Source organism: Parasteatoda tepidariorum, chromosome 4 (assembly GCF_982258835.1).
Source record: "Parasteatoda tepidariorum strain Cologne lab strain chromosome 4, Ptep-v5.0, whole genome shotgun sequence".
NCBI classification, from domain to species: domain Eukaryota; kingdom Metazoa; phylum Arthropoda; class Arachnida; order Araneae; family Theridiidae; genus Parasteatoda; species Parasteatoda tepidariorum.
In genome coordinates, this window is record NC_141758.1 from 96,050,953 (window position 1) to 96,070,396 (window position 19,444).

Below are 19,444 nucleotides of genomic sequence, written 5' to 3' on the forward strand. Positions count from 1 at the left end.
TTCAGCCGGCCGGAGATACCCAGTGTAGTAAATGGTGACTGGTGCACGTTAAAAATATCGGGTCGCAAAGTCCTCCATGTTTCTATAACATATTAATACCTTTGAGGGTACTGAATTAGAAATTGATCATTCTCTGGTTCAGGTCTAAAATTACGATCTGTGGATGAATGGATGGATGTATGAATGGCTCCGCCCCATAAACGATTGTGACGTGTGGGTGTGGCAAAAGTCGAATTCTTGGCCATAGATGGTGCCACTGGAAAACAAGAACAATTTCACCCTCTCTGCCTTAATGGCTGACGATAATAAGAACATTAGTAAAGATTAGATAGTTACTGAAATCTTAATAAATTTTATGTTAACAACGACAAACATCTATAGTTTTTTGCCGACGTTTTTTTGTAATGGAGCAAATTTAATCACAATTAAAATCTTATTATATCTGCTGTTGACAAAAGTGTTCCTTTAGATACTATACAAACGTCCTAGGTTCACACAGAAAAGGCATAGAATTGTCAACTAGTCACACAGAATTTTAACAAAACATTTTTTTTTTTTTTTTTTTTTTTTTTGGAAAAATTAAGATTTTTGATGAAATTTTGAAAATTTTGCCGCTCTGAATAGTAAGTGATATGAGTACACAGAACTTTTTATGTTAAAGTAAAATGTAAGAGACACGTAAAATAGAAAAATACGCAATTTATTCGACAAAATTCTTATAGCACAGCAAATAAGAATATTCAAATAAGTATCAAATTCATGGACTAATACTTTTTCAGCTTTGTATCACAATCAGACCTTTATTTTATCGGATTTTTTATTTCTTTTCTGATGAGACAAATGTACAGTACGCTCTATAAACACAGTTCTTAGAAACTCTATAAACACAGTTCATTTTTGAATTTTTGGTAGAATATGTAGATTAAAAAACAAACATATTATGGGTTGCAAATTAATAAATAACATAACACTATCAAAATCTTTCAAATCAAAATCTAGGAAGGCTATTGTACAGAAATCTGTTCGATTGAAACTTGAAAGTGTTTAGCAATCGTATTTCCTCTCGGTATAAAACATATTTTTGTGTTTACTTTTCAATGGTGTATATAGTTTGTCTAAAATAAGAACTCCCCCAGACATACGTCTGGAACTGTGGCGGTGACTATGGTAACGACGTATGACTATTTCAAGTAGGGGTGCGAGGTCACTGCTTTGGAGTGGTTCCGGCGAAAGGGAATCTCTTTCTTCAGTCTATTGTGTTAGTCTTAGAGTAAAGCTACCCTCCCTAAAATGAGCCATTCTCGTTTCCATAGCACCAGACAGCCTCAGACTTAGTGGCAGGAGGACTTCTTATCTTAGACAAACTATAGTTGTAGTTTGCATAGTTTCCTGCATACATTTGTCTGAAGTAAGAACTCCCCTAGTCATTCATCTGGACCAGTGGCTGTGACTATGGTTATGAGATATAACTATTTCAAGTAGGGGTGTGGGGTCATTGTTTAGGACAGGTTTTGGCACTGGTTGGCGAGAGAAAAGGAATCTTTTTCTTCGGTCTATTGTGTTATCCCTAGATTGAAGAGAAGCTATACCCTCCCTGAAATGTGCTATTCTTGTTTCCATAGCAGCAAACGGCCTCAGATTTTGTGGCGGGAGGAGTTCTGACAGTAGACAAACTATATAGATGTATTTATTCCAAGTTTAACAATAGTATAACTTCTCTTATTAAAATATTCTCCCAATACGATCCTCTGCTTTTCAGAGCAGTGACGGTGTGAATGTCAGGTGGCATTTCACTGTTCTGGACACAGTAAGGTTCTGTGGCGCCAGTTCTGAGGAATAAAGAGTCTTCCGGTTCGATGGCGGGAATTGGCTTGGCGTGAAAACCCATGATGGCGACTGTAGAATTGGCGCACTTCTTGTTAACGAAATCTGCATAACTGCTGCAGTTGACAGCTTTGAAAGAACAGTTGGTATCATTGATGGAGTTCGTAAACAGGTCTATCGCCCGGATATGATCACATATATTTTCTCGAACAAGCTCCGGAACTAGGGGGAAAAATAGAAACAATGGCAGTCATTCTAAACATAATTCAGAGTTTCACATAAATTGTTCCGTGTACACCACTGTCAACGTTTAGAATTCTCGACAAAAATGATGTAAGGAACATTTGGGGTAGCAAATTAAAACTTAAGAGAACTCCATACTGCGGAAGAAAATTTAGCTAGCAAATTCTCTTTGTCCTTCATTACCAATTTAAAATGTAGAAAAAGTAAGTTCAGACAAACCTAGAATAAGCCATGAAGTTTCAAATACTGAAAAGAAAAATTTTAAATATACAAATGAAAATAAATGATGAGATTATAATTTTGTATTATGCAGCGGAGAAGTTCTCTTCCGATAATTTGTTTGCATTTGAATATTTTGAAGTATTTTTGTCAGCAATTGAAACGTCATGACTTACTCTAGGTTTGCCTGAATTTACTTTTTCGTTTTTTTAAATTTTAAATTAGAGTAATAAAGGAGAATTTTAGACTAAAATTTTCTTCCTCGGTATGGCATCTTCTTAAACGAGAAAAATTAAAAGGGCTATTTAAATACGAAAAACAATTAAATTTCGTCTTACATTTAGGAAATCAGTATTTAGCATCAAAACTAGTTTGCTTTATTTTTGACTTTCGCTTCGACTGAATTTTCTCAGGTAATCAATCAGGCTTGAATTCCTTATGACTTGCATAGTTTATTCTATCCAAAGGTTGGGACGAATTGAGAAATGTAGAAACCGAAAAAGGCCGGCTCTCCGAATGCGTAACTGTTGCTCGGAATTGCTCAATATGGGATGCTTGCCAGAAAATGAAAGCAACATACGCACCAGCAAAGCATTATGTGTGCAAAGATTCAGTGTTATCGAATCAGTTGTAAAGTGACAGTCAGGAGCTACATTTCTTGAAATTGTTGTTTGTTGGGTAGGATGCTTTCCGCCATTTAATTATTCTATTCTATCTCAAAATGTGCTAGAAGGTATAATTAACGCAACTTCGATGCATAATTAGTTTGTTTATGCTCCACATGACTTCGCACCTGTCTTTGTGTTAAGTCTCTGTGCAAATATAAAGCGAAAAAATTAAAATCTTCGAGAAAGAATCACTGTGAAAGAATTTAGAATGTGTAACTTAAGAGAATTGTTACTTGATGGACTTAGCTTATTCGAAATAGAATAGTAAGAATAGTTGCTAACATAAAAAAATGCCACTTTCAGCAACCAATTAGGATCGAACAACAAACATTACGTCACTTGCAGGTATACCAATGTAGTTATTAAATTGCATAAATTATGGAGTATTCTCACTGCACACGATTCCCTCATGCGTGATCAGTTCATCCTACACGTGTTCTTAAATATTTGACCCCTTGTCTTAAGGAAATCAAATGCAGTGTGAAAAGCCCCTAAAGTAGATTCTGAACCACTAACGGCTGATGCACTTGTATCCGATAGCCCAAGACACGAGCGCAAATGTTTAGAATTTATATAAAACGCATAGGCGAATCGCCTTAATGTGCGATCGCTTATGCCCATCGCATGAGGTGAGAATACTCAATCAGTCGCAATCGAAGAAAGTGCAACCCTAATAGATAACCCAAGGTCGGAATAGCCTGGTTGGTAGGGCACTGGGCTCATGTCCAGGAGTTCGTGGGTTCGATCTCCGCCGGCCAAAGACTCTCCGTGTGGTGACTGATGCATGTTCAATCTGTCGAGTCTCAAAGTCCTTCATGTTCCCATAACAAATCAATGCCTCTGGGGGCATTGGGGTTCTAGGAGCTTCCTTTTCTTCTGGAGTGGTTTCAAAAATTACAAGGCTACGGCGTTGAACATTTGTAGTCGTAAACCCCAAAACTGGGTCGACTGTTCAAAGACGGATATAAAATAAAATATATAACCCAAATATTAAAAAGGAAGTAGATCCCTGGTCTAAAGCGGGGAAGAACTAGGCATAACACACCATACCGACTGGATGGTGAAATAGCAAAGCATTACGAATGAGATATCTTAACAGTTTTGTTTTCTAAGTAAATATTTGCCTCATCCTCGTTGCTATTCGAAGCCGGAAAAGAGTTTATTTGGTTCTGTTACGCAACTAGCCATGCTCAGAGGGTGATAATCACGCTTCAAAATCGTTAATTGTTCAGATGCTGTTGTAGTTTTTTTACGTCGCACTGGAGCTGCTCAATGGGCTGTTGGCGACGGTCTGGGAAACATCCCGGAGGATGATCCGAAGGCATGCCATCACAATTTTGATCCTCTGCAGAAAAGATGGCACTCCCGCTTCGGTAGCCCGACCGCCTGCATGCGAAGTCGAGCACTTTACAGTAGAACAGTTTAACGAGGACCAATACTGCACATCCTCGGTCCCTACGTAGACTGATCCAAGTAGTCACCCACCTGCACACTGACCACAGCCAGTGATGCTTGACATCGGTAGTCTGATGGGAACCGTGTCTTAAAGATCAGTCCACTGCGGAACCGCTAATGGTTCAGATTGTGGATGAAGTTGAGGCAAATATTTAAATTTTTGCTATAAGTTCGGTTGACAATTACAATACAAAATGAAAAGATGTCCATTTAGGAGCACTATGATATTTGAAGCAACTGTTACTTACGGTTGAAAAAGCTAGTATCATTTCCACATCCAGGTTCTTGCACGCCCCCATCAGGGAAAAAATTCTGATGTCCAAAATGTTGAAGAGTCCCCAAGCCTGCTCAAGGAAACAGTGGAATGATCAAGATCGTGGATTTAGCCATTTTGGATTTTAGGCAAAATTGTTGTTTTGCGTTTTCTTGATATTTTTTTTGTACTTAACAAACTTGTAATATGATACTATTATTATTTAGCGCAATGGATGGTGTTTTCAATATAAATATCAACAACAATCTCGAGCTTTTGACCTTCTCTACTTTCAGTTAGAAAGTATACGGCTGCTTACTACAGCTTATTCTACGAGGGGATATTTTCAAACAGATAATTTTGTTTACAATAAAAGAAATAAATTATATAATTTCTGAGCTGAAATCAGGTGTGTCTCATTAGGTATTAATGGCATTAAGTAATTCTGATGAGTTCGAAGTGTAAATTTATTTCAGTTATTTAGAGATGCCTTGTTAATAATGGTGACATGGTTGCTAGATTTAGAAAAAAATAGTGCGTGGAGTCCCTCCGCGCGGAAGAAGTTAAACTTCGCAACCTGCGACGTTAATTGTAGAAGAATCAGCAGTCGTAGAAGGATCACTAGTTCTATTCAACGACTCTTTTTCCTGCTCCGCTCGCTTCCGTGCTTTGTAATCACGATAATATTGTGCATTTTTCCCTCGTGGACCTCTTGAACCAGTGGAAGTGCTTGTGGTTGCCTCATCGTCTCGCCATGGAAAATGTATTTGCATTAATAGTGTATGGTAAATGCGTCATAATGTAATTTCAGAAGAGAAAACCTAACAATCAATTGATATTCACAAGAGACGTACCTTGACATAACCTTAAATCCGTCGCATTGTCCGTGGGATTGTTTTCATTCATTTTTTACAATTGTTATCCACTAAATTTGAAAATAAAAAATACTACCCTATTAAATTATATGTGTATCAAAACAAACTAAGAAAATATTTATAGAAAAACAATACTTTTATGACTTTTATTATTTTTATGCTAGTGAGAACCAAAACAATATAGAAATGAATGAGGGAAAACTAGATCCTACCACGTGATTTCCGACCAATAAAAATGTAGCGTTAAGCGTTTAACGCAACCTTGTTACGCATAAGAAGTATAACTTCAAAAAATCGCTTTTTTGGCAATCTGATTTGGCCTCATTTTACTCGCTTATTGCTTTTTGATCTTGTTGCAAGCCTTGCACCATCATGCGTTAGTGTTAGCATATCGTTCAAGCAGTGAAATTCAGTTCATTTTACAAATTATGATTTAGGTTTACATTTCGAAGTTGTTATATTGTTGACACGGTATGAAGTGCTTTATAACGATTCTTTTTTTTTCAGTTGACGATTCTTACGTCTTGAAGGGACAGGTCTTCAAATGACTATTCTTCTAACGATTCTTTTTTTAAATACAAATAATAAATCAGGTAACTAATACACGTGTACAAAAAATACTTCTCTAGAGAATCTCAAAACACAATGATTACATTGTGAACCGAATGGCTACAAAATACACCGTAAACAGTAAGTATAGGCAGTCAAGAGCTTGCATTGCATCCTATAGTGTAGAAAACACCAAACATACATTTAAAAAAGAGGAGCCACTTTTTTAAATTAAAAGAAATCGCGCTTGATAACACTGGGAAACAATTTCATTTGTTTTGTTTTCTGTTGCATGAGATCTTTTTAAAACAGATCTGAGATATTTTCATATCGCTGATTTCAAAACTGCAATAGGTTTCTCTTTCCAAACCACAGTTTTTTAAATGATATTTTTAGTGTTCTTTTTGTCAAAATGTTATATAAGATGTTATGTATAACAGAGAGCTGCATAACTGTCGGGACAAACTTCCAGGAAGGTTAGGGCATATCATCAGGATTAAAATTTCATTGGATACCGTGCCCGGAAATGTCATCATATGCCTCTAGGGGTGCTTCTCCTATTATGAATTGTTTCTTCGTGTGCTTCTAAACAGGTCGTAATAGGGTATCGCCGCTAATCGTGCACGGTGATATTTCCGGGTATTGGTTCCTATCAAGTTTAAATCCCGATGATCTGCCCTAATTCTCCTAGAAATTAATGCAACCTTCTGTTATACATAACGTTTTTAAACTTGAACATTTCGACGAAAATATTATTAAAAAAAACTGTACTTTTAGGAGTAAAGCTAATTTTAGATTTTAAATACCCACACCCGAACTAAGTAAGATTAAGTATTTAGATGCAACAGAAAGATGCAAGGCGCAAAGATAAATTTGTTCCCCAGTGTAATTTTTAGAACTTCTATTGATTTTTTTCTCATTACTTTAAAGCAATAAAATGATGCAATTTATAGTTTAAAATCCGTAATTTAAAATTAAATATTTGTCTGTTTCGAGAATTTTATGAATATAATTTTATTACGGTTTCAAAACTGATTTTGGTGATGCTAAAAAATTCTTTCAACGTTAATTGTGCAAGAAAAAGTACTTAAAAATAAAGAAAATTTAAAATGCATTTTCAAAAAATTAAAAAAATTTTTTTTTTTAAAGAAACTGCAAAACTGATGTATGAAATGAGAAGGGTATGACATTTTCCCGTTTACCTCCTCCAATACATTCCTGGTTTTTACACGTTTGAAACTTAGGCTTTGTATCGATAAATATACTGTGAGTATAATATTCATAATTGTATACAATAATCAACAATTAAAACAATAGTTAATACAATTATAACAGTGATACAATAATTACTGAGCGTGCTTTAAATCATATCTAAACTTGAAAGTATCAACACAATTTACACTTTTTAGATATCTTTCAGCATACAAAATAATTCAGTCGTTAATTAAGAAAATTGAGGCTAAAAAACTTTTCTTTTTTTTTCTTCTATAAGCTCTAAGAAAGAACATTTGTTACAAACATTTTATTAGGAGCAGTTTTTTAGAAGCATTTACTAGAAGCATTTTATTCGAAGTTTTTTTTGTCATCTTAATATCTCGAATTCTAACTAATAAATTTTTTTTTCAGTCGGAAGTACCATCTGTTGACGAACTTAATAAATAATTTGAAGTTTAGTGAAAAAAATTTATCTCGTTTATTTAGAAGCAGGCATGTATTCTGTTAGCAGGCATGTATTCTTTGGTTTCTTTTTTTTTTTTCAAATTGTGGACCATTTTTGATTGAGCCATCTGGTAAAAGAAGATACACCTTATGTGATATGTTATAGCTGCATCTAGATCAGAACATCCCTACATTTTCTTTATTCCATATTTTTTTTTCTCCACTGAATCACTTTGTAAACGGCTTTAATATTCTAATACTAATTTCTCTTAAAAGTAGTGTCACATATTTTTTCACTGCAAATTGTGAAAATGTGATTAAAATTCTTTCATAAAACGCATTTTGAAACAAAAAAAGGTTCTAAATATATCGAGGATGATGCATGAAACTTTAGCCAAGCATTCTCTTACAAATAAATATTTTTAAAGTGTATGTAATTTAAAACAAACTGCACGTAAAAAAACGTAGAACAACTGATACAATGTTTAAATAGAATAAACAAGTATGGAGATTCACGTAAAATTTAGCTAAAATTGTGTTAGTAGTATTAAATATAAAAATATTTATAAAAATTGTAATCGCATTATTGCGATCGCTGATCAATTACTTTTTTTCCTTGGAGCATTAGAACATTTCAAGTTATGATTTGCAAGAACTGCATCAATTGATGTATGTTCTCCAGTCAATTATACGTTTCTTAAGATATCGCAAAACTCTTTTCTTTCTTCATTATTCGCATTCGTAATAGCCGGCCAAGACAATAATTATGAATAAGTTGACCTTAAAAATACTTAAAATGATATTACTTAAAATCATTGAGAATCCACGCTAGTAAAAGTAAAAATTCAGTCTGCAAAACAATCAACTCCAAGAAGTTCCAAAATTATCGTTTTATAATTAGTTTTATAGAGAAGTGTGCCACTCAATTTCTTAATAGGTAAAAAAATGTCAAATCAATTGAAAAAAGCAATTTAAATAAAATACCTCCACCTGCTGTGTTAATAGTATCGACGAATAAAGCATCAGATGGTGCTAGGTGTACGATAGTAGCTGTACCACTGAAGTAAGGACCGGCTGGTGAAAGAGCTGAAATAACATGTTTTAACTCGTTAACATAATTTATTTCATACAGCTCAAAGTTTTTTTAGAAATAGTACAACTAATTATATAGAGCCGCTGGTGTTTAGGGGATTAAGCGCCCGTAAACAAGGTGATCTAGAACCCAACGAAAGCGATGGATGGGTTATACGAATTTGCACCCGGCTAGCACTGACCACAGAGCTGACATAAAATATCCTCATTGGTAGAAGGATTATGGGTAAGAACCTCCTTTCTCCGTTTATCTTAGAAGGTTTTCGCCATTTTCCCCTCGTATAAAGCAAATACAGGTTTGTTCTACCAAAATGTCCTCAACGAAGGCTAGTTTGTCCCAATGCTTATTTCATAAAGTTTCCTTGTTCTTCTGGGTTGGGTTCAAAAATACAAGGCTGCGAAGTTGAACGCGGATAGTCGTAAACCCAAGAATTAATCACTTGTTTAATGCCTATTATAAAATAATATAAAACTAATCAGTTAAAATAGAATTAAAAAAAATTCGAACTTTTATTTCATTCAGTATAGATAGTCTCAAATGTGAGAATACGAATTTTATCTTACTAGCAAACTACTTCCGACTAATCGGAAAATTTTCTATTTTAAAACTGTTAAGATCAGAGGTCTACAGAAACTTAAAATTTCTAGGTGTTAAGATATATTTTTAGAAGTCATAAAGCTGTTATAAAATTCATATATTTCACGCTGGACACGGTTTCCAGTAGGACACCGAAGTCAAGCATCATAGGCTGCGATCAGTAAGCGGGTGGGTGACCACTTTGATCAGCCTGCGTAGGGACCGAGGATGTGCGGCATCGGTCCTCGTTAAACTGTTCCACCGTAAAGTGCTCGACTTGACACGCAGGTCGTCAGGCTACCAAAGCAGGAAAGTCATCCCCTTTTCAGAGGATCAAAATTGCGATAGCATGTTTTCGGATCATCCTCAGGGATGTTTCCCATACAATCGCCAATAGCCCATTGTGCAGCTCTAGTGCGACGTAACTACTAGTGCGTAATACCTACCTACTTCATATATTTCACGAATTGTTGTTGTTGTTAATTTATTTCGCACTAGAGCTGTACAATGGGCTTTTGGCGACGGTCTGGGAAACATCCCGGAGGATGATCCGAAGACATGCCGTCACAATTTTGATCCTCTGTGGAGGGGATATTTCACGAATAATAAAGAATGTTTCAATCGATCGTTTGTTATTTTTGACACTGCTGTTTTCAAACCGAAAGGTCTTTGCATCAAGTGTGACTGTGGTCTTTAACGTTTTGCTTACCGCTGGTACAACCGATGGTCTAGAACAGCAGGTGCTATCCAAAAGGTTAAATTTCATAAAAATGCAATGTTTAAGGACGTTAAAGCGTTACGGATGGTTTAATTGCAGGTCCCCACACTGGCAAATGTCGGGTAGTTTATTTGAAAGTATCAAGATATTAAGGGTTTAATAATCCCACTCTGTTTAATAATCCCACTCACCAACCAAAAAGAAGAAAGAAAACAAAATATACCTGATATTCTTCCAAAATTGTGTATTCTCTTTCCTATATATCCACATACGTGTCCTCCCAAACTTGGGCCTATACAATGCATACTTTCAGCTCTAACACCAGTTACATTCTACAAAGAAATTTCTTGAATCAAGTGCTTAGAAAGCTTTGTTCTATGGAATAATTAGTTGATTATCCATATTAGATCGTCTGAAGATTTAATCAAATGAGCATCTTGCTCTTAGAAAGAAAATATCGCATTCTTGGATAAAAACAAAACTTTATTCACTTTTCTTTACGTGCACTCCGCCACACTGCAAAAGGCGTTCTGCTGTTCTGTTCTAGGGTTGCACTAATTTTTTGTCGGCTTAGCGATGATTTTATTCGCCACGCCACAGTTCCATTTTTAGATGAAATAAATCAGACTGAGTAATGAATGATATATTTTCGAATTAGCCTAAGGGTATCTTCTGGGTTCAATTCTTCTATAAGCCTAAAAGTATCAGGTTGATGCAAAATATTGAAATTGTATAAAATTATTGTAAGATAGGAGTTAGATATTAATATATTACGTGCATACTACCACAAGTATCTTAGTTGGAAAAATTTATAATGAATATTTATGAGCTGGGAAACTATTATAAATAATGACTAAATTTATTCGCACATTTTTTTAAATAAATTTTTTCAATTGGACTAAATAAATTTAGTTATAGATTTTCTTCCTATTGCAATAGTTCAATTAGACATAGGCTCAAAAACTTTCAAACGTGATAAAAATTAAATTTGCGACAGGTTACAATTTAAATAATTGCCACACTATTAATTATTTGAGTAATATTTTTGTTCACTTATTAATAATAAATTTTGTCTAAATTTTGCCTCTTAACTTATAAGGCCTAACATTTAACCGACAGGAGTTGAGCAAAGATTCCTAAATTTTCATCGAATCCTAGTCTCTGTAGACTACAGCCATTACCTCCTACATCAGAAAGCCTACACACTGCTTTTTTTATAAGTAGTCTGCGCAGACTATTTAAAAAGTGAACCAGTTGTGAGCATGAATCAAAATTCTTTTTTAAAAGTAATTGAGAGAAATTTATCATATATATGTGGGTGATTCTCACGAAACATGACAATTCGGACCAAAAAATTTATTCAAATTTGAAGTTCTCAAAATAATCTAAAATTTTTTTTGTATACTTCTTTAGCTACACTTATCAATATCTTATACACAGCAGTGCAGTTTATTGACATTTGCTCGAGAAAAAAAAATAGAAATTCACCAAATCTTGAATGCCAGGAAAATGGCATATTACCTTAGAAGTTTAAAAAACAGTCATTTTAAGTTAATAGTAAGTAACTCAACTTAAGCCTTTATGTTAGATGGACCATAAATTGCTTAAATTAATTCTTTTTATCCACTGTAGATAGAAACAAAAAAAATTTTGTTGCTTATATGTACAGAATAAAATTGTGTAAAATAATCAATCATTAAATAAATAAATAACTTTGATTACATCCAAGCATATTACAATCATACATAAACTTGGTATTAGGTTAATATTTGCTTTCCCTCTTTACAGTATTAGCAGTTAAAAAGAATTTCTGGTAACACTTCAATGTCCTGGTATTCATAAGCCAGGAAAATGACAGCCAGGATAATGACAAATTCGCTTTTTTATAGCATATAACTTTACTTTAATTTAATATTTTGGCCGAAGATGTTTATATTCTGCAGAAAACAACAGTATTTCTTAAAATAACTCAGATAAATCTATGCAGTTTTTGTAATTAATGATTTCTAGAAGCCAGGAAAATGACAGCATAAAAACCTACTCTCCTTGAAAAATTTTTTGAAATAGATTTTGAGCCAGAAAATTGGTTCTTTATTCATGCAACAAGACATGTTCAGATAGGAGGGTATCTAATCAATCTATTAACGTAAGATATTGATTCCTGGCGCTATCTATTTTGGTTATAAATCACTAAATAAAAGTAGCCATGAAAATGACAGATTTTCATGGGACAAACAAACTATTGACAGAAAAAATTGTTTTAAAGGAAGTTTTAGTACACAATACCCTCTGCGTATATTCAAGAAATGCTTACATAGGATAAGATAAAAAAAAATTAGGTTTTGAAAAATGTATGGGAAGTTTTGAAGCTAGTTATTATTGGAAATATTGTTTGGGACATGTCAGGAAAATGCCATTTTGATATCCAATAAAAAATACAAAACAGTCAATGCCAGTGCAAAGTCATTTTAAAATACTAACAACAATGCTATTTTTTTAATTTTTTTTAAAAAAAAGTTCTTTTAGTATTATAGTATTAGATTTTGGAGCAAGGGACAGTGAATTTCATGTTTCATGAGAATCTCCCATATACACTGAAGACCCAAAAAAAACTGGTACAGGCATGAGTATACAAATAATGGAGCCAATCAAAGTACAGCGCTGCAATCGGCAACGCGTATTTAAGACAACGAGTGTCTAGCACAGTTCTTAGATCGGTTACTGCTGCTACAGTGCTAGGTTATACAGATTTAAGTGAGTTTGAAGGTGGTGTTATAGTCGGCTCACGGGAGATGGGACATAGCATCTCCGAGTTAGCAATAAAATTTGGATTTTTCACGTACGACCATTTCACGAGTATCGGAAATCCGGTAAAACATCAAATCAACGACATCGCTGGGATATTTGGAATGCCTCGCAACGTGATGTTCAGAAGATATCCCCACCCCCTCTTACTCTCAGTGGTTTATGGACAGCCCGGCAGGATTCATGATGTCAATTATCTCCAGCACTACTTCACACATTGATCGAATCCATGCCACTTCGTGTTGCGGCACTTCTGCGTACTAGCGGGGGCCCTACACGACATTAGGCAGGTAAACCAGTTTTTTTGGCTCTTCAGTGTGTGTGTGTATATATATATATATATATATATATATATATATATATATATATATATATATATATATATATGAAAAGTGTGTCTGTAGGCGTTGACAAGTAAATAAGACAAACCTATTATATTAAAAAATTAAACAAATTTTCAGACACATATTTGTCACCACTATCTTATTTTTGCTAGATTTTCAATTAAATGCTTCTTTCGTAAACTCGTTTACCTCCATAGTGGTCTGATCAGACTTCCTACAAAAAACCGTGTGGAGGCTTTCAGTTACAGGAGGCTTTGCTGCAGCTCCCTTTTTTGAGAGTCATTCACCAGAAAAAGACCCGTTGATTCACAGGTAGCACGAGTCCATTCACTAATAAGCATCGGCTTTACGAACTATTGAGTTTTTTTTGTGTGAGAAAGTTTGATTGGTTCATACCTACCATGATTGTTTTTAAGAGCAAAGCAGTTCTTGCTCCCACAACTCTTATATTGGCAGCTGCCTGATAGAATGGAGCGAAGGAATACTTGGAGTAGTTCACTACAATAATGTTGTAATCACCCACGCTGAGGAGGACATCTTTCTGTTTCTAGAATGACGAGAACATAGTTTCATAGTCTGGAAAGTATATATGAGAGTATATATGGGAGACTTTAGTTAGTATATATGGGAGAGGGAACTCTTTTACCAGCTGCAGAAGCGTGAACGGAATTGACACTCATCAACAGTTGCCAACGTTTGGTGTGGTGTCGCTCTCGACCGGATTAGACTGCAATTTAATGGAACGAGGTCGTCTTCAGTTATGAATCCATATTTAATTTGGGCAGTGATGACCACTGTGAAAGAGTGTAGAGGCCCCACGGTGAAACATCAACCCAGTCTACAGTGTGCACAATACTTCTACAACTAGTGTATGGGGTGGCATACGACACACAATCACTTCTAATGTTGGCGCCATGCCACCCCAGCGATGTGACATTGTTTCATCAAATGTGTTGTCACGGCTAACAAGACCCATTTTTTTAAAACAAAACAATGCAAATACAACAAGGCTGTCAGAGGAATGCCTTCGCCACCTTTCTATGTCCTGCTCGATTCCTTGAACGAGGGACCACCTGAGATGGTAAGCCTGCAGTCAGTGTTTTTGCTGCAACACAATGATCAGAGACCTCAATGCCCAACCGTATCGCATCCTGCATGTGAGTTAGAATTGTCCTAAGAAGGTACTAAAACCTATTTTCCCCCACAATAAATGAACAGATTTGATTTAGTTTTTTAATCGGATATCAACATTGTACTTGCTCATGCTGACTCCATTCTGACAACTCTTTTTAGGTGCGCTAATTTTATATTGCAATGAGTGTAATGACGAATTTATTTTTTTTGAATTGAAAATATGTAGGAATTAAGTTTTATTAAGTACAATTAGTTTCTTTTCATTAAACGTAATTAGGATTTCTTATAAAATGTAGAGAGCGATGGAATTTAAGTGGGTGGAACTTACTAATTGGCCTTGAAGCTGTTTCTGGTCTGCTTTGTAGCCGTGGACTAAAATTTTGGTAGGTAAGGTTGAATTGAACGGAGAGGCTAGAATAGAGTTCCTGGAATCCTTCAGTGTATAAGGATTCATCGAATATTGTGGACCGAATAGATAATATTGGACGTCCTCCAAGTCTTCAGGTAAAGCACTGTAGGGCCTTAGCAGTGGTTCATACCAAGGCGGACCGTTGTTGAAGCACTCGACGCCTTTTATGCATTTCGTCTGTGAAAAGACTGTCAAAACAAATAATAATTTTTTTTTAAGAACAGCGTTTTAAATTACCAACGATAAAATTTTTTATTAAATCCCATTCTCTACGTCACGAGTCTTCATTGTTCATCTCTCTCAAAATAATTGCTAAATTAATTCATATTATTGCATTTCCCTTTAATATTAAGTTATAAATTTCAAACTCGGACCCTAAGTAGAGGTCCACGTTCCAAACATGCCCGCCGAAGGGAATTTTTATAGGTGAATTAGGGGGGGGGGCAGGGTGAGCCCCCAAGGGTCTATTGCATAGCTGATCGTAAGAGGGCTTTTGAAGCGAAATTGTGGCCGGCTTCTCGTGTTCGAGCGGTCTGGTGGTCAAGACACCGGACTAGTAACTCACGGTTGGAGCGAGGGGGCGCAGGTTTGAAACCCAGCTGCGGCAATTTTTCAAAAAATTTCCTTTTTATTCACTTATTATGCATTATAAATTTTTTAATGCGTTTTTCTATATTTTAGGGGGTCCTACATGTAGGAAATAATTTTTTTAAATTGGGAAAAGGGCGAATAATGGGTAAACACAGGAAAAAACCAGGAAAATTGGTTTATTTCCATTATTTTATATTATTTTACGATATGAAGTAACAGATGAGAGGACGTTTGGGATCTATTATTTAAATGTTTGAAAAATTTCTCCAACACATTGTCTAGTCTCTTAAAAAGATGCAAAAATCGAAAATTATGCACCGATTTTAAGATTTTTTGTAATACAAGACATTAGAAAAGAAAAAAAAAGCATTGAATAAAATTTCAACTGATTTTTCTTTTTAAATTTCAGAATATCAGAGATTATGCATGATAACAAATGAAATTAAATTATGAGTTTCTCACACTGTTCTGTGGATGATTTTTGTCTCTTTCAATTTGCACTAAAAATAAGCAATTTCATATGTTATCGTTATCAAATGTATGCTACTATAATCAGTAGGAAATAGCAAAAATGACAAACCGTCAAAAATATTGCAATGTATCTACCACTACGAAAATATAATTCCAATTCACTAGTATATAAGACATGTTAACTCAATTCTACGATGGGTATCTTTTCATAGATGAAAGTTGACATTGTCAATAACTTCTCTCTCTACATTGGTGACCTTCGGACGTGATGTGAACACGCCTACCTTGGCAAAAACGCCCACTTTGATTTGAACACGCCTTCTTCGATGGATGGTCCACATTGAACAGTTGACTTGCTACTTGTGACTGCGACATTGTCCTCCTCACGCTGTTGGTTCTTAGTCTCGATCACGTACAACGTATACACTCGACTGCTAAAGGCAATTCAGGAGCGACCACGACAGTGAACTTAATACATCTCTCGCAATCAGCACTCAAAAAGTACGGTGATCTTACTACAGTTCTCACGGCTTCTCACAAAATAGCAATGAATCAACTAGTGATATCCGTTCATCGAATTCTATCACAGACATAATTCTGGTAGGGGAGTACTGTAGTGTATCTACCACCACGAAAATGTAACTCCAATTCACAAGTATATAAAACATGTTAACTCGATTCTATGTTGGGGCACCTTTTCATAGATGAAGGTTGACATTGTCGATATCTACTATCACCACATTGGTGACCTGGACGTGATGTGAAGACGCCTACCTGGACAGGAACTCTCACTTCGATTTGAATACATCTACTTCGGCTTATAATAAAGTTATTTTAAAAAAGTTTAAGAAACTAGAATTTGATAAAATATAAAATTCAATGCACAAAAAATTCTAATTGTACTTACGGTAAAAATAAGTATGGCAAGTTTTTTTGTAAATGTCGCTCATGGTACTGAGCATGTCAAAAGAATGACTGTACGTAATGGTGCAAACCACAATCCACAAGACGATAATTTTACTGAAATCCATTTTTGCCTGAGAAGAGATAATTATTGAGAGAAGACGGAGATAATTTCTTACACTTTACAACATTTACCTGATAAAAAGTGAAAATAATCCTCCACCTATTTAAAAGAAACTATATATTTTACGCAGTTGATTTACATTCAGGTGTTTTTAGTAATAATTTGATAGGAAAAATAAAATTAATTTTTCTTTTCTTCTTAGAGGTCGGTCATCCAAAAGCATTCGATTGGCAAGCGAGTAATTTCGGTTTTAAGTATAGAATTAAACTCAATATCTTCTAAATGAAAAATTAAATTTAATCAGTCAAATATTCCGTACGATGATCTTTTTTGTCGTCCTTTATTTGAACCCCAAAGCGATAAGACCCTATTACTGCAGGCGTGGTGGCTCAGGGGATAGAAGTGTAAGGGTTCCCATGTTTTGAGTATTATCTTCTGTTTTTTATGTCTTCTGATCTGAAATAAAATTGATTTATAAATTAACTTATTAAGTAGTAACCCGGAAGTCTTTTTACGAATTTTAACCGCAAGCGCCCCCTGCAGCTTTATACGATTCACCATTTATAACGAAATATGTACCACAATATGTTTCACAATAGTTACCACTATTTTTCTAGAGCATTCGTCTTCCAATGAGGTGAACCGGGTTCGAATTCCAGAAAAGAAAGGTCGATTCGAATTCCGCATTCGGCTCGCACCGACCACAGTTCAGTGGTAGACGGATCATCTTTCTGTGAGGCTAACCACGGGTGGTTTTTCTCTCCTCTCCATGTAACGCTAATGTGGGTTAGTTCCCTCAAAAAGTCCTCCACAAAGGCAAATTTCTCTCCAATACTTGATCCAGGAGTTCCCTTGTCTTCTGGCTTGGGTTCAATATAACAAGGCTACGGAGTTGAATATTAGTAGTCGTAAACCCAAAATATTGGGTCGGCTGTTCACCGACGGTTATAAAATAGAAAGACCATATTACTGAAGTTTTTACCATTTAAAAAGTTTTGCTAACTTGGAAATGAATGATAATCCGTATCCGATAATGCAAGGTCAAAACTACATGGGGAATCTCAAAAGAAGCGTGTACCACCACGACCATGTGAAGCCTCACTCATCTTAAAATTATTGAAGCTAGTTTGGGAAGTGATATCACATCACCCTTACAGGCTCGACATTGCACCATTAGATTATCATTTATTTCAAAGTTAAGGAAACTTTTTAAAAAGTAAAAAATTTCAGTAATCTCGAAAATTGCATCTGGTTAATTGAGCGAGTGTGGAAGTGATGGAAACATCGATAGGAAATATCGAACTTTATTTCATACTAAAAAACCGAAATTACTTTTCTGTCAACCCCCCCCATAATGTCTCTCTTTGAGGTGAGGGAGAGGTTTTGTGACAAAGGGTGATAACAAGGAGTGTTTAAAATAAATAAAAATAATTTAAAAAAAAAAACATTTAAAATTAGCAGACAATTAAATATATTTATATAATTTCTTTCACTTTATTTCAAAGTGATTCTAATGTGTTTTTTCTTCTTCTATTGATTTTGAATTGTATTCATGTTGATTTTATTTTGTATAAAAAAAAGGAATGTTGATTAAGGTTTAAATTAATCCTACCAAAAAGCAAATTAAAAAATGAATTTATGTTAAACAGAAATCTTCACGGACTTTAACACTCTTATAAAAAATTACGCGAACCATTTTCACAAAAATTCATTCGAACAAAATTTTTATTAACTGCATTTCAAACGATTTTCAATGACGTAAAAAAAGTGAATTATCAGTTCTTACCAAACCTCTGTGGGAAAAGGTCGCCACACACAAAGATGTAGTAACTATTTTTTATTACAATTATAACTAAGATACTTCATAAAGTTAAAAGAAATGATTTAAAAATAAACATCAAAATTTTACAATAAGAACAGCCAAACGTTCAAGTAATAGAAAACGAAATGCAGTTTTGGAAGAAAAGTGAAAAAAGTTTGAAAGTCATTAAGGTGATGAAAAAGCAAAAGATTATTTAGATTTTTATAATTTTCCGATTAATTCTCTGTCATGCAAAGTAGTTAAGCAACTCAATAATTTGCGTTGTTCTAGAAAAAATTGGGTAAACAATGACTAAGCATCAGGGAAGTTGTCTCTGGAAATTATATAAAAGTTATATCCGCCTGTCACAGATGTTTCAGAAGGGTTTTTTTTTCCACCGCCAACTGTTACTTATTGAAGTTATACTTCTTATGCGGCATCCAACAAGGTTGCGTTAAACGTTTAACACTACATTTTTATTGGCCGGGAAATCACGTGGTAGGATCCAGTTTTCCCTCATTCATTTCCATATTGTTTTGGTTCTCACTAGCATGAAAATAATAAAAGTATTGTTTTTCTATAAATAATTTTTTAGTTTGATTTGATACACATATAATTTAATAGGATAGTATATTTTATTTTCAAATTTAGTGGATGACAATTGTAAAAAATGAGTGAAAACAGTCCCACGGACAATGCGACGGATTTAAGGTTATGTCAAGGTACGTCT

At 34.7% G+C, this 19,444-nt stretch overlaps 1 protein-coding gene across 1 annotated transcript; it reads right to left on the minus strand.

Annotated features, from left to right (window-relative positions):
• Positions 1-1,675: 1,675 nt before the first annotated feature.
• Positions 1,676-18,864, minus strand: LOC107454226 (pancreatic triacylglycerol lipase-like). Its single transcript, XM_043045856.3, has 8 exons — positions 18,700-18,864; positions 16,794-16,923; positions 14,744-15,012; positions 13,682-13,828; positions 10,356-10,464; positions 8,730-8,831; positions 4,658-4,753; positions 1,676-2,046 (listed from the first exon to the last, which is right to left on the minus strand). Exons 2-8 carry the CDS (start codon positions 16,915-16,917, stop codon positions 1,688-1,690), a joined length of 1,206 nt encoding a protein of 401 aa, XP_042901790.2. The 5' UTR covers positions 16,918-16,923; positions 18,700-18,864; the 3' UTR covers positions 1,676-1,687.
• Positions 18,865-19,444: the final 580 nt, after the last annotated feature.

What these genes read in the sequence shown, in the direction of transcription:
- LOC107454226 (XM_043045856.3), bottom strand. Translation starts at nt 16,917, where the DNA reads ATGGATTTCAGTAAAATTATCGTCTTGTGGATTGTGGTTTGCACCATT. An exon ending in TTGCCATACTTATTTTTACC is followed by an intron (nt 15,013 to 16,793) that starts GTAAGTACAATT and finishes TTGTTTTGACAG; the next exon opens with TCTTTTCACAGACGAAATGC. An exon ending in TATTAACACAGCAGGTGGAG is followed by an intron (nt 4,754 to 8,729) that starts GTATTTTATTTA and finishes TTCCTTGAGCAG; the next exon opens with GCTTGGGGACTCTTCAACAT.